This window comes from Phragmites australis, chromosome 8 (assembly GCF_958298935.1).
Source record: "Phragmites australis chromosome 8, lpPhrAust1.1, whole genome shotgun sequence".
Taxonomy (NCBI): Eukaryota; Viridiplantae; Streptophyta; class Magnoliopsida; order Poales; family Poaceae; genus Phragmites; species Phragmites australis.
In genome coordinates, this window is record NC_084928.1 from 19943257 (window position 1) to 19959119 (window position 15863).

General features: G+C 48.8%; 2 protein-coding genes across 2 annotated transcripts; both read left to right on the plus strand.

Annotated features, from left to right (window-relative positions):
* The first annotated feature begins 402 nt into the window (after positions 1-402).
* Positions 403-3403, plus strand: LOC133925876 (uncharacterized). Its single transcript, XM_062371619.1, has 3 exons — positions 403-1559; positions 2589-2934; positions 3044-3403. The coding sequence occupies exons 1-2, from the start codon at positions 416-418 to the stop codon at positions 2822-2824; spliced, it is 1380 nt and encodes a 459-aa protein (XP_062227603.1). The 5' UTR covers positions 403-415; the 3' UTR covers positions 2825-2934; positions 3044-3403.
* Positions 3404-11707: 8304 nt separating this feature from the next.
* Positions 11708-13183, plus strand: LOC133926046 (aspartyl protease family protein At5g10770-like). Its single transcript, XM_062371781.1, has 2 exons — positions 11708-11846; positions 11934-13183. The coding sequence occupies exons 1-2, from the start codon at positions 11708-11710 to the stop codon at positions 13181-13183; spliced, it is 1389 nt and encodes a 462-aa protein (XP_062227765.1).
* Positions 13184-15863: the final 2680 nt, after the last annotated feature.

Here is a 15863-nt window from a genome sequence, read left to right on the forward strand (position 1 = left end):
CTTAAGATCATTCCCTTTAGAACGGGATTATCTTTCCTTTCACTTCGCAATTCCCCTCAAAGGGAAACTGTTGAAGATGAGAGAAAATAAAGAAAATAAAAACAGAGAAGAAAATCGAGAAGGAAATGAAATAAAGAAAATATGATTGAAGATGATCTAAGAGTGATTTGGGTCCCGGACCATAATAGCCTCAATATCTGCACTGAACAATTCACAACCCGTTCATTAATTAGCGTTTGCAGTTGAGCCCTCGGGGTTTGAAATGGACGGAATCTTCCTTTGCAAACCAAATTCTATCATCCTGCCCTTGCATTTACCCCCCAAAAACAAGTCCCCCGCAAATCGGCGAGCACGAAATCTCCCCAATCCTTCCTCTCTCTCTCTCTCTCTCTCTCTTTCCCAACCGAAGCAACCAATGCCGCCGTGGCCGTGGGTGATCCTGGGTCGCGTCCCCCGCCTTGTACCCGGCGACGCGGAGGCGGAGCACGCCGCCGACTTCTCCATCCCGGTCGCGCTGCCTCCGCGGGTGACAGTCGTGATCACGGACCCAAGCACCCACCCCGACCCCAACTATCCCGACAAGTACCCCTACATCGTCGCCGTCGACACCGTCGGCCTGCTCTTCCACTTCAACGCCGATCCCTTCTATGGCGTGTGCTTCGCCGACCGCCCATACGAGAGCAACATCATCGTGGCAAGCCAGTTCCACACGAACGGCGTCCAGCAGGGCCATGCGACCACCGCCACCGCGGAACGCATCCCCGGGCGCGACGGCTGCGATCCCATCATCTTCGACATCGAGAGCATCGGGTTCGTCTCCGTCAACAGCGGCGAGGACTACTTGATCGCGGAGCTCATGGTTGACAAGGGCAGCGAGTGTGCCAGGCTTGTCCACTTCAGTATGGGCAACCACAAGTGGTGCGAGGAGAACGTGGTCAACCCCTTGTCCGCCCACGACCGGGATTGGGTTCCCGCCGGCGTGGTCTCCCACAAGGAGAAGCTCTGGTGGTTCGATCTCTCTTGGGGGATCCTCAGTTGCGACCCCTTCGTCGACGACCTGGTGCTCCTCTTCCACTCCCTCCCCGAGGACCGCATCCTCGGCATGGCCCGGCCGGACATCCACGACCACCGCTGCATCACGGAGAGCCTCTACGTCCTTCGGTACGTGGAGATCATCATCCCCGAGGGCAGCGTTCACGACCAAGGCGAAGCAGCGACGGTGTACATGTGGACGCGGATCTCTGCTCCCGACGGCGGCGACGAGACCATTGGGTGGGACATAGAGTACGAGATGAGCTTCGCGGAGATCTGGAACGACGACAGCTACAGGAGGACCGAGCTGCCGCAGAAGGTCCCCGTGCTTGCTGTCGTGTGCCCATCGAACCCACGTCTGGTCTACTTCGCCCTGGAGCAGGAGCAGCGTCTCTTCAGCGTCGACGTGCCCCTCCACAGAGTCGTGGATTTCATCGACGAGGCCTACGAGCTGGTGACGCCAGGGCCGGCGCCGCCCTCCTGCCGCTACGTCCTCCCTTGGTTCCTGCCACTCTCGGTTGCCCAAGGTACGTAACACGCATAACTAATATTTCTGCGAGTGCTACCTAGTTTTCGTCTTCCACTGTGTGCTGCAACTCAGATATCATGATGCTGATGCCTTGATCCTGATGGAGTTCTAGCTCTTCAGTGTACCGATCGACTTAGCAGTACGTGTATATCTATCTCGTGTAGTTGTGTTTCACGACTACTTAGCATGATCTAGTTATCTGCATTTCGGTCTGCGATTATTTGGTCGTTTTGTGTTGCAGTACTTCCTAGTAGCATGCCCTCTAATGAGCAGTCATGTGCTTACTGCCTACTATAGGAAAATTGTTAATTAGTTGAACAGATGTCTCCCAGGATGGCTTTATGAATTGCTTTGCATTCGCATGAGGTTGCAAAATGCAGTAGTTACTTTTTTTTATATATAGTACAACTGCGTATCTTTGTATTAAGAGATAAAAATAGAAGGTTACGTAACAACCTTGTCGGATCACAGTCTTACAAAAGAGATGAATATTATGTGAGGGGCAGTAGCGACTTTGTCAGCTGTAACTGAACATGAATGCAGAGACAAAGCAGCAAAAGGGAAAAGCAGAGAGCTTATTTTATTTTGCATGCATGATCATCTAGTTGATTAGTTTTGTGTTCATAACCAAAATCAGGTGCATATGCATACGGTAATCATGGTGCATATGCTGAACTTGCAGCGATACACTATGCACAGGCCTAAACGAGTAACTGTAAGAAAACTGCAGCGAAATCCCAGTTTTGTCTAAACCAATAACTTGATTGAGCATGTCGATAGTTACCCAGGAAAAAAATAACGACTACAGCATCTTGTCCTAAGTTTCATATACCCAACAGATGCTTGGAGACCCTAATTATTCCATATATGAAACACAATAACAATTAACTGTTCTTGTCATAGCAGAGCGCAATCTCCAATTGCATTTAGCTTTATTATTTGTGATTACTGTGTTTTTATTTGGTGCTCTCAGTTCTGATATTTCACATTCAATCAACGTTGTCTGACTAGCATTGCTTCTCTGAAGCTCTTGGCATGGATCCTTTTGAGGAAGGCGACGAAACCGACGGCGACGACGAGCTGCAGGCAGCGGAAATCGACGGCGACGACGAGTTGCAGGCTGCGGAAATCGACGACGTGCTGCAGGCAGCGGAAATCGACGGCGACGATGACGATCTACAGGCAGGGGAAATTGACGACGACGAGCTGCTTAAATCTGACGTCACAGAGCCAGAAGACGATGCAGGAGAGGGCGCATCTTGACTTTCAGCTCACCGTGCAGGAGGCTATGGCAGCTCTACGCCATGGAAAACGTCCTCAAGACAACTGAAAGAAGGCATATGAAGCAAGGTTTATGGCTAATTTTGTCCTAGGTGAGCTTATTTCTGTTTGGCTGATTATCACTCTGCAATATTTTCTAACATAATGTAAAAGAAGTCTCCCTCCGTCTAATTAAGAAATTCCCCTTCTCAATTTGTGCAGGTCATGAAGGTGCGCAAACTATATGTCGTGTCAAATGCTTTGTCAAAGATGGGGGTACTCATAGATTGACATTGGATCATTTTTACACTTCATCCCAGACAAAAATCGCTCTAAGATTTAGATCGTTTTTCAGTCGTGGTCTTAGACTTGCATTCTGGCACTCTGTTCTCTTCCTTTTTTCCTGTTGCTTGCTGCAGCAAGTACAAAAGAGATGTAACACATGTTGTAAGATTGAGATCAATTTTCACTGTTGCTCTGTCAAAGATGGGGGTACTCATAGGATGATGTTAGTTTCAAATAATTGTAACTCTCGCAGTCTTTGTGGCAACATATTCCGACAAACTTAGTTGCTTATTTGTAGTCACTAGTCACTACCATAATAAGACCAAGTGCAGTCGTAGCCTCGTAGCTGCTTATTTGTAGTCACTACCATAATTAGACCAAGTGCATGCAGTCGGTTCGATACGCTACCTACCATTTGGATAATCAATCACAGTCTGTTAATATCGGTGATCGTCTGCGATAATCACTGAAGTATAGATGGTCCTATATTGAAAGTAGGTATGGAGTATGGACGGTCTTATATTGAAAGTTGAAAGTGACTGTGATACCAACTGTCCAAGAAGAAAAAAATGGTGGCTTCTAGCAGACGTTCTCCGCGTTGATGTGATGTGCTTGCTGTCACACGGCCCCCCGGCATAGGGCCCAGCATCGGCACGTCGAGGACGAGGCCACGAAGCTTTGGCTGGAACTGCACCATGTAGACGACATAGAGGAAGATGACGATGGCGAGCACGATGATGTAGATTGAGGAGGGCACCTAGCGGGTGTAGCCAGCGATGTTGGCCCCCATGAGCCCTGCCATGTGGAGCACGACATTGATCTCCAACGCCTCCGCCTTAGCCTCCAAGTGGTAGGACTCGTTCATCAGCAAGATGATGATAACTACTGATATCACGAACAACATCGAGTGCGGCGGCGTGCCCGTGGGCTGCTCCCTTGGTTGTGGCCGCCTGTGTGGCACCAGCCTATTGCCTTTGGCAGAGGCCACCCCTCCTTCCACTGTTTCAACTGGTGTCTATGGTGGTGAGTCTGTGCTGGTCCCAGCTCTTGGCTCTGTGTTTGCTCCTCCTCTTGCCCGGTATTCTTCTCTTCTGCAGGTTGGGCATGTAGAGAGCTTCGTGACGCTGGTTGGCCATAGGGTGGTGCAGCTGCGAGGTGGCGGCGGCACCGTGCTGGGTCTGGCTTCTGACGTTTGCATCGCTCCTCCCCTTCCCCAGCCTTCTTCTCTTCTGCAGGTTGGATCGTGGAGAGCTTCGTGACGCTAGGATGGCCATTAGACGGCGCGGTTGAGTGGAGGTGGCGTTGCTGTTGCTTCGGGCCTGGCTCTTGCGCGGGCTGACTGTGCGCAAGGGGCAGGAGGTGGGAGCCGCTGACGAAAGTATTAGATGGTTTTTTAGCTAGCATCGATGACGATGATGCCCTTGGGCGTCGTTCTCTTCTTGTGAGGCATTGTTAAGACGTCTCCCCACTTTCCTCCTCTAGAGCTTCCGGGTGAAAACCTTGTTCGAACAACCGAACAGGCGACAACGGTGACTCGACGTCGCGTCCTCCATGGAGACGTCATTTTTGGAGGTCCAGTTTCTCACGCTATGGTGGTCATCGGCTTTGTGGCAGCTTCGTTGGGTTTGGCGTGAACCGCCTGTTTCTCGCAAGCGACAACGTTTTCTTCTAATACGTGCTCCTCTAAAGCGACGTGCTACCGACTTGTAGTGACAGAGAAGTGCGACGTGGGAGCAGGGCTCCGCCGATCGAGTCGTGTTTTGGCAGCATGGGAGCAGGGTTCCGTTGACCTGGTGGCGGTAGCATTGGGAGTAGAGCTCCACCGACCGAGTTGGATGAGATAGTCGTTGGATTGGTTTAGCACACGAGTTGAGTTGGGTTGGAGTTGTTTGTTGTCGGGTTTGTGTCTCTGGTGTGGGCGCCGTTCTATTTTGAGGTCGTATTATCATCTCGGGGTTATCTACCAGTTCCGTTAAACCATACAGTTGTAATATTTTTAGATCCGATTTTCCTTATAAACTGAATCAATTCTCTTTTTCTTTAAAAAAAATCAGCAATACTCTTATCCTCCTTTAAAAAAAAATACGAACACCGTCCAGTTGTAGTAGGAGAACACGGTGTATCTGCTCAAAGATCGATCCATTATTGCAATGGAAAGAAGGATCAAACTCAAGTACCTGTGATTGGTGACTCATTTCGTTACCATTTGCGAAGCTTCGACTGGAGCAAGGGAGTGCCGGCGACGTTGCCCCGGGGTTACGTCCTGCTGCCAGATGCCGTCAGGTGCGTTGAGGCCGGCCCGGTAGGTGACGGAGGCGGTGCGCAACATGAGCCAACCACACATCTTCTGGAGCCACATCTCCTGCTTCTTGTTGGCCAAAATCGTATCACAGTCCGTCGTAGAATCCACTGCGGGAAAATCCAGAAAGTTTTGACAAAGTGGTGGGGTAAGGAACCAACTACTATAACTCTTTGTACATTCTATTTCTGAAAAGTGATTGTGATGAGGGTTTTGAAACCCACTGAGTTTATGGTGAAGATCTAAAGCTTTTACTTACATTTGTTGCTCATTTGCGTATCAGTACGGAAAACAAATTCGTTGTAATGCACATCCTTTAGCTTACAAGTCTTTTTGGTTAGCTTAGCTTCACCCATGATAGTCCATGTGTTACACAACATTCAAGTGTAGGTTACTTGTTGCTTTAGCTCCTTTAGCTTGCAATATTTTTGGTTAGCTTATTAGCTTGAAAGTTGTAACACTTGAAGGATGTGCATGAGCATGACAACGGATTTGTTTTCCATATTGAACCGGCAATCAAGGCCGTGAATTCAAACATCAAACTGGCTAAACAGACTCATAATCTTTTGCTCTCCGTCCAAATCGAGGACTAGAAACGGCAGAGAATCCAGGCTTGCTTCTGACAAGAAAGATCGGATGGTCAAATGAAAACTGCCGGACGGGAAATGGACTGTGAACAAAACCGACGTTGATTTGGTTCAGTTGCGCTGTGTCAGGACTACGGAGCGTGGGACTGTCAAGTCTGCTGAGCGCGAGACGAGCAGCGTTCGAATGGGCGGGGGCGACAATGAAGGTGGGACTCGGATGTAAGAGAGCTAGCATTTGGCGTGGAGAAGAGGAAAGAAACAGTGCGTACGTGGCGTGCATTGAGTGGTCGGGCCGGGTGTTATAACCAGGATGGCAGGAAAATCGCCCACGACGTCTCTCTCGTCTTCCTCATGCTGTTCTTCCTCGCCTCCGATTCTCCTTCCTATGTCTCAATGCCTAGATTTCAGCCGGTCCATAAGGTATTTACCAAGCTTCTCGGTCTCAATTTCACAATTTAGTATAAGTAGGGACAGTTCAACCGCATCTCCGATGCCTTATCACGCAAACAGGCGCAGACACTTCTGAACTTGTGTCAATTTCAGTTTGTCGTCGTCCATCCTGGTTAGAGGCCATACAACAAAGCTATCAAGATGACCGATATACACAGCATATTTTGCAGTACTACCTATAGACATAAGGTAGTATAAACTTAATCTAACTGTCCATGTGAATGAATATTTTTGTAATCATGGATATTTTTGTAACGCGCCACAAGCCCTTGTTTTGCTGCAGATGGCGTTGTCCCGCACCACCTGCTTGCTGCTCGTTGTAGCGCTCGCACTAGCGACCTCCCTTGCCAGTGCCGAGGCGGCGAGGATCCCACCCTTGGCTAATGGCCTCTCCTTCGAATTCTACAGGGCCAACTGCTTGTAGGCGGACTCCATCATCTTCGGTTTCCTCTAGGATGCCGTCCGCAAGGACATCAGCCTCGCCGCCGCGCTGCTCCACCTCCACTTCCATGACTTCTTCGTACAAGGTTGCAACGCTTCCATCCTGCTCGACAAGCTGCCCAACGAGCAGAGCGAGCATGAGGCTATCCCCAACCTGAAGCTCACCTGCCCCGTAAAGGGCACCGACAACACGACCCATCATGACCAAGTACACGACGACCATGGAGATCATCATGGGCAACAAGAGCTTCATGTTTAACATCACGACCAAGGACACGGCGAACATGGAGGTGATCGGGAATAGGTTCTTCATGCGTGGCATCGGTGTGGAGAACACGGCAGGAGCCAAGAACCACCAGGTCGTGGTACTGCCCATGCAGAGCGCATGTTGGCGTTCTACGAGTGTCGTTCGGCGTTCCGAGAAGGTGGCTGTGCAGTCCCTCGGCTCGTGAGACAATGACCGGAACCGGAGTGTCCTTCGGGTGGCTCGCTGGGGTTGACGGGTCGCTAGCCGGCAACCGCGCACATTACACAGCATCTTCAAGTTACACATTATTACTTCCATGCCATTTCTTTTTTTCAAAAATACCCTTATACTACTTATACTCCTCTTATATACTACTCATACTACCTCTAGATAATGAGTAGAATTCTAACCGATCTGAACCATCTGATCCAAAAAATGGATGGTCCAAATTACTCTGAGACCACCGTAAAATTATACTTTTTTTTAATACTGGCCCCCTTCCCGGAGGCTTCGTTGGAGCCTTTTTTGATAGGGTGTGCGACGCACGGGGCTCGAACCCCGGAGGACGTGGCCGAACCGAGTGACTTTACCATCGGACTCCATGTCTGTTGGCCTCCAGGATTTACCGTCACTGATGGCATCCTTCACTGTAAGGGTTGCATTTGGGTTGGATCCGACAACACGACCCAACAGCATATCATCAGAGCATTACACGGCAGCGCGCTGGGAGGCCACTCCGGGTTTTATACTTATCACCTAGTGAAACCTGTCAGTAAGTGAAACCTGAAAGACTACCCCCGGCTAACCTCCTCCAACCATTGAATGTGCCTGACCTCCACCAACCATTGAATGTGCCTGATCAAGCTTGGATAGTGGTACAACTCGACTTCATCGAAGGATTGTCCAGGTCAACAAATCATAGTACTATCTTAGTGGTCATTGACCGTTTTCTAAATACACCCACTTCTTAGCACACACTCACCCATTTATCATTCTGCAAGTGGTTAAGGTATCATAGGGGTAGTAATATTGGTACTATTGATATGGTAGACTAGTATTATATAACATATTACACTTACCCCTCTGCACAATAGTACATCAACAACATATTACCACTCTATTTTTTAGATAAAGGAAGTATTTCCAGCCTTTTGCATCCTCCGATGCATACAACCTCATAATATTTATTACAAAGTTTCATCCTGAATGATTAAAAGGACCAAAAAAACATTTGCATCCTCCAATACAAATAGACTCATGTTCGTTATTACATAGACTCATCATAAAGATTATTTATTTAATCTATAATTAATCCGCCACCCATTCTTGGCGAACATATCCATGGCCACCACCTCCAATACATGGGAAGCCTTCAAAAAGTCTTCTCTTTGGTCCTCCCTCTGTAGCAACCTTCAGAACTGCAACCAGTAGCCCCCCCTGAAAATTGCCTGCATTAAGGATATATTAGGAGTATGATTGAAAATTATATCATTTCAGCAGAGCCATTTGACCAAAAGATGGCTGCTACCCCAACTAGCATCTTATTCTTAGTTTTCATTCCCTTTTCTCTTAGCCAACTACTCATAATGTGCTCCGTACTGCTAGGTTTTTTAATACCTAAGGCTATAGAGATTATTTGCTAACAAGTTCTAACAAGTGGATATTGAAAGAAAATGTGGTTAATGGTTTCATTTTGATTGCAAAAACAACACTTTTGGTTTCCATCCCAGTTTTTTTTTTATCAGATTACCCTTGGTCAAAAGAATGCCTCTACCTAAGCACCACAAGAAAACCTTAATCTTTAGCGGAACCTTGAGTTTCCAAAGACCTTTGGCATTGCTATTGGTGGGTTGTGATATCATTTGCTTGTACATGGATTGAACTGAGAATATTCCATGTGCATGCAAATCTCACCTAAAAACGTCTTGTTCATCACATAATTGAACTGAAGTGACACCATATGTTGCCAAGCAACTAATTTATCCCCAACAATCGGTCTGTGAAAGGAGAGGTTTAGTGGTGAAGATTGCACAACATCGGCCACAGTGGCTTGACTCCTTCGAACCACATTATACAAAGTCGGATACTGCATACTGAGAGGATTAGCAGCTAACCATCTATCATTCCAGAACCTAGTCTGACAACCATTTTGAACCTTGAAGGAACCCCATTTGAGGAATTCATTTTTAACTTTCATAAGCCCTTATCAGAAATGAGAATCACCTGATTTCCCTTCCACCTGGGTTAGCTTTTCACCACAGAGATACTTGTTTCTAAGCATTCTTTGCTAAACCCTATCCTCATTAAGTAGCCGATAAAGCCACTTGCTAAGGAGACATATATTCTTAACCGAGAGATCAACAATGCCAAGTTCTCCCTGGTCTTTTGGCTAGCATAGAATGTTCTATCTAGCAAGTCTATATTTCTTTATGTGGTTATCCCCTTGCCAAAAGAATCTGGATCGAAAGTAATCCAATCTTTTAAGTACACCACTGGGAATGTCAAAGGAAGACATTATGAAAAAAAGGAAGACAGCTTAAGACTGAGTTAATGAGCACTAATTTACCCCCTACAAATATAAGTTTCCCCTTCCAACTGCTTAATTTCTTTTCGAACCTTTTCTCGACCTCTCTCCCATCCGTATTCCTTAGTTGCCTATGTATCATTGGAATACCAAGGTCGTGTCCATACTCATGCACCACAATCTTGTCGCACACATTCGTGTCAATGCTGCGAATCCGAACATCAAAAGTGGTAAACAGACTCACTATATCTGGCTCTCTCCATACTTGCTCTGGTATAGATGAGATGTCCTGTAGCTAGGGGTCAAGTCCCAGCCGAACACGACAAAAACAGCTATCCGTTTGCCGGACGGGAAACAAAGCACCAAGCGTGCCGGACTCTGAACAGAAATCCCAGAGCCCCCGTGCCGTGGGGAGCGTCATTAAATCCGTGCGTGACTCGTATTGACGTGTCTGGAGTGAGTTCGCGTTCGAGTCGGAATTTGTGTTCGAGCGTACGCAAGCCTTGTTCTTAGTTGGCCTATATAAGCAGAGGACAGGCTGCAACGAGCTACGAAGAGAGGATTTTGTTGATGGAAAGATCGTACGACGGAAACGACCGTGAGCGCCCCTGGCCGTCGCCGGCGACAGCCAGCCAGGAGGAGCACGCGCGCAGCAAGCGTCTACTTTTGCGCCCATTCGCGTGGAAGCATCACCAGGACCCCGTCAACTCCGCCCGTCTCGAAGACTTAAACAAGACCATGCGGTCGGACCCCCAGATGGCTTCTTCAGCTGCCGACGACGGCGGCAGGAGAACGAGTGGCGCAACGGCGGAGAGCAGCGAGCCCTCGTCACCGGCGCTGCACAGTAAGAGCGAAGCTGCTGCTTTCGGGGGAGTTCCTGCGACTCCTTCGGCAAATCCCACGCACCTTATGGACAGGGCCATGTCTTACAAGAAGCAGAGGGTCGCTGACGGAGCGCAGCACCAACGAGTGGACGCGCCGGAGAGGACCGCCGAGGACGAGCCGCGGGTGAGGAGGACGCGGAGGCCGCCCACGTGGTTCCAACAGAGCCAAATGGAGCCATCCCCTGGCCGCACACATCGGCCACCGCTGGACAGACCAACGACCGGAAGGCTGCCGTCAAAGAGCAACGCCAAACAGCCCGTGCCGGCTGGCGGCAAGGTACATGTCGGCGGTCCAGAAGCAGCTTCTTCCGGTTCTTCTGCGAGTCGTTTGAAGCAGCCAAAGCTCCCGACAAACGACCAAATTAAGGAGCCTGAGGCAGCAGAAATCGACGACGAGGAGGCGCTCAAACTGGGCATGGAAGCGGCCATGGCGATGGACCCCGCGACTCTAAAATCCGAGGTGGACAAGTTCTTCGCCGTCGAGGAGTTCACGAGGCCACAGAGGCGGCTGACGATGCAACGGGGAGATGCACCCAAAAAGGCGCCTTTCGACTTCCGGCTCACCAAAGAGGAGGCCATGGCGGACGTGAGGGAGATCCTCCGTCTTGGAAAACTTGGTAAAGAGTCTAAAGACAACTGATACTTGTAGTCCGTAGATGCGACCCCTCTGTTCTTTTCTATTTACGGTCCAATTATGAATAACTTGAGTCAGATAGATATAGTATTTCTGTTTTTTTAATACACTATGGATGCCCTTAATAATCATAAAAAATCTAAGGAATCCGTCCATGCCATGATTCTTATCTAAGTAGTGACAACCAAGGAGCGTTCCCGTCGAGAATCGGCAAAGAACAGCATCACCTCGTACGAATCTAAGGAATTCGCTGATGACCTCAAGATCACACTAATTTAGCTTTCCGAATTGATGATCACGAAGTCAAATGTACATACGTTGGCATTGAAAACATCGATAAAACATAATGTGCCACGGACATATGTACGACAGCAGAACTTAACTGGGTACGTAGGACGAAGCGGGAGAACGCATCGTCCTTATCTAGGTTTCTCCGTGGGTTCTTGTAGTGCTATCGATGCGTCCAATGCTCGCAAAATTGCCCGATAAATTCCCGCATGCATTCCTTCGTTCTTCATCAACGAGAAGCGCTGCCATGGCCTCCTCTCTGCTCCTGTGCCTGCTCTTATGCAGCTACTATGCCATTGCTCATGGAGGCAATGAGCACGACTTTGTTGTGGTGCCAACAAGCTCTTTTGCGTCCGAACCAGCCTGCTCAGCTGCATCATCACGAGGTATACACAGGAGCTGAACTGTCGCACTAGCTCAAATTTAGTGTGTGCAGGCTTCCAAACTTATTTAATTACCATGCAATTTTTCAGCGACTTCTGCTCCGAACCGTGCGTCCGTGCCACTGGCACACCGGCACGGTGCGTGCGCGCCCTCGGGGGCCACGGACAAGCCATCCTTAGCCGAGAGGCTCCACCGAGACCGTGGTCGCAGGAACTACATCGTAAGCAAGGCCTCAGGGCGCACGACCTTGTTATCCGAGGGCGGCGTGAGCATCCCGACGTCCCGGGGGGACGCCGTGGACTCTCTGGAGTACGTCGTCACGCTGGGCATCGGCACGCCGGCCGTCGAGCAGACTGTGCTCATGGACACCGGCAGCGATCTGTCGTGGGTGCAGTGCAAGCCGTGCAACTCCAGCGAGTGCTACCCCCAGAAGGATCCCTTGTTTGATCCGAGCTCGTCCTCCACGTACACTCCTATCCCGTGTGACACCGACGCGTGCAGAGACCTGGGATCCGACACCTACAACCATGGCTGCACGAACGGCACCGGTCCCTCCCTGTGCCAGTACGGAATCAGGTACGGCGGCGGGTCGACCACGGTAGGGCTGTACAGCACGGAGACGCTAACGCTCAAGCCCGGGGTTTCCATCAAGAACTTTAGCTTCGGCTGCGGCTTTGACCAGCATGGCCCGTACGACAAGTTCGACGGCCTCCTTGGACTCGGCGGGGCACCCGAGTCGCTCGTGTCACAGACGACCACGCTGTATGGTGGCGCCTTCTCGTACTGCCTCCCACCGGGAAACAGCACCGCGGGGTTCCTCGCCCTCGGCGCGCCGAGCAACCACACGGCGGGCTTCGTGTTCACTCCGCTGCACCGCTTCCCGGACGTGGCGACGTTTTACATGGTGACTCTTGCCGGCATCAGCGTCGGTGGGAAGCAGCTCGACATACCGCCGACGGTGTTCTCAAAGGGCATGATCATAGACTCCGGCACGGTCGTCACGGGGCTCCCGGCGACGGCCTACTCGGCGCTGCGGTCAGCTTTCCGAAGCGCCATGTCCGCGTACCCGCTCTTGCCACGGAACGACGGCCTCGACACATGCTACAACTTGACCGGCTTAAGCAACGTGACGGTGCCGAAGGTTGCCCTGACGTTCTCCGGTGGCGCGACGATCGACCTCGACGTACCGTCCGGGGTTCTGCTGGAAGGCTGCCTCGCTTTTGTCGGAGGGAGCTCGGATAGCCAGGTCGGAATCATTGGCAATGTGAATCAGCGCACGTTCGAGGTGCTGTACGATTCCGGCAAGGGGAAGGTCGGGTTCAGGCCAGGTGCTTGCTGAAGCCTGAAGTACTGCTGTCCCACGTAGGAGCAATACATGCAGTTGAAATAATGACAAGATAGTTATTCTGTTTCCAATTTTTCACCGTTATGAAGATTCAGCAATTGAAAATTTGAAAGTATGATAATTCTATTTTAATTTTTTGTTTCAAAAGTTGCGCAATGTTTCCTTTACTTTTGCGTAGTGATACTATTATGTTGGGAAGAAAATACAGAGAAATGTCTAGACAGCACCAAAAAAACAAGTGTTCCATCTTCCAATTTTAAAGTGCGCCTTTCTTTCTTTTTGTTCAACTATACACACTTCCCAATGGAGTTCTGTACAAGCACGCCCTATCAAATCATTAATGGCCTTGGGGCATCCCTGGTCTGGTTGGTTTCTGAAGCTGATGAATCAAACCGAAATTTTGGGAGTGCCAAAATATAGGCAAGAAAATGATGCTTAGATTATGACAATTCACGGACAATTCTAGCCATGCCAAAATTTGTGCAAAAATGTGAGTATAACATGTGGGATCCACATGCCACTAATTCTTTTAGTGATAAAATATATCCCACAGGGTTGGTCTACTTTTCAACTGTTTGAAGTTTTATATAATTTCATATCACTAAACAATATATCTTCATCTCATAATCCTGATCGATACTATGCTGCAGTGCGATAGCCCTGACACCTAGGATGGCAATCTTACCCACGAATTCAGGTACCCGTGGGTGTCACACCTGATGGGCGTGAGCATGGGTCTGAGTTTTTGCCCATAGGTATAGCGGTCACGTACCCGCGAAGTAACGGGTTGAGCACAGGTATTATAATATGCCCATAGGTACCTACGGGTATACCGTTAAGCACTTTTGGCCCAATAATCCCACTTCCCCCGAGGCACAACCCATTGATATTTGCTAACCCTAGTTTAGTAGCTTTTCTTCAGTTGCTCCTCACTTTGCACCCACACTCCCAGATAGAGGACCAGGCCACCACCAACCACCCCTATTGGTAGATCCAGGTGACCAGGCCATAGGCGGCCACTGCACTCCCGGACAGAGGACACATTGGTACCCCCTTTGCCAGCCAGTTCTCGGCTCCCCCCAGCCGGTCACCGGTGGTGTGGGACGGAGGTGGAGGTGCATGTTATGGGTGGCACTCGGATCTTCTTTGTTTTGCTCCCGCTCCATCTCATCCACGCATTGGAGTGCACCTCAGCCTCCGGCAACCTCCCGCCCATCCTCGTGCTCGACTCGACCTCCGTGCGACCGATGGTGACCTTTGGTCCCTCGCCTGGTCTGACACCGCATCCCGATCATGTGGCATCGAGCATCGAGTTGAGTGGCCCCAACCAATCCTGTTATCCGAGTCACCATGGCACTTGAGTCTTGGTGTCCTGGAATCAGAATTGTGGATGTCAAATTATCGAGACCTTGTTGGACACCACGTTGTCATGTGGAGTTAATTTGGTGCCCCGTTTGGCTCGTGGAGAGTGCAGAGAGTGATGTTGTGGTATTTGCAGGTTTTCATTCATATATCCCTGTCGATTAATTATTACTTCGCCCATACACAACCCGGTCCATTGCCATCCCTACAGAATCAGTGAAAGCAGACAAAGTACTATAGACAGTTTTTTAAGATCCATCACTGACAAAATACCCACATACGTTTGTTAAGATAGACGTGTCAGTAACATGATCACCATCTGGGTGTGCCAGAACTTACATATGGTTTTTATAAATCCGTCTATTTTTATCATCAAGATACAAATGGAGTTTAGAAAAAACCGTCTACGAAATTATCACGGACAATTTCTTATAAGATACGTATGTGTCTGCATGATAGACACAAATAGATTTTCTAAGAAACCGTCTATAGTTAAAGACCAGGGTACTGTTTTAAATTTAACCTCTTGCTCTCTACTTCCCACTACCCCCATAGACACAAACCGCTTGTCTCCCTCACTAAAGTGACGAGCAGTTCATCTCCCTCAGTCTCCCCATTGCTATCCAATCCCATTTAGCAAAGGTTTTTTTGTTTTCATGATGGAGGTTTGAGATTTGGGCTCCAAATCTTGTTACCTGCACAGAGGTGAGTAGGGTTTCCATCATGATTTTGTTAGGGTTTGATTCGATCATAGGTTGCAAGCCCTTTGATCGGTAGAGTAGACACACTAGGTAAACCTAGAGCACATTTAGATAGAAATTAATATAGATTTATCTTGTGTTATTTTTGGAGATGAAATAGTTCTAAGTGTCATAATTCATCCCCTCTTAGGATATCACCGACCCTTACAATTTGCTAAATAAGAGCATGAAGAGCTTAAGGCTAAATTTGAGTGCATTGAATATCAAACTAAGGTCCATTTGAAGCAATTTACCTCTTTTTTTAATTACAATCCTAAGGTAGATGCTTCCACTTCTTGTGATGATTTATATGCTTTATCTAGCTCACCTCTTTGCAATGAGATTTGTGTTGAAAATGTTGTTGCAGAACAATCTAATGAACATATTGCACAAGAGAATGATGAGTTCAAGCAAGAAGTAGAGAAACTCAAGGAGGACTTGGCGAGATTGAAGGGTAAATGACATGTCCAACCTCCTCAAGATAACCGTGCTTTCATGGTGAAGAAGCTTGCGGAGGGGTCAATCGTGACATGCTTTAAATGTCATCAAGAAGGCCACAAGTCCTTCCAACA

Bases quoted from the DNA above. Each gene is read 5' to 3' on its own strand.
- LOC133926046 (XM_062371781.1), top strand. From the start codon at position 11,708: ATGGCCTCCTCTCTGCTCCTGTGCCTGCTCTTATGCAGCTACTATGCC. The intron at 11,847-11,933 runs GTATACACAGGA...GCAATTTTTCAG, and splicing joins CTCAGCTGCATCATCACGAG to CGACTTCTGCTCCGAACCGT.
- LOC133925876 (XM_062371619.1), top strand. From the start codon at position 416: ATGCCGCCGTGGCCGTGGGTGATCCTGGGTCGCGTCCCCCGCCTTGTA. The intron at 1,560-2,588 runs GTACGTAACACG...GCTTCTCTGAAG, and splicing joins GCCACTCTCGGTTGCCCAAG to CTCTTGGCATGGATCCTTTT.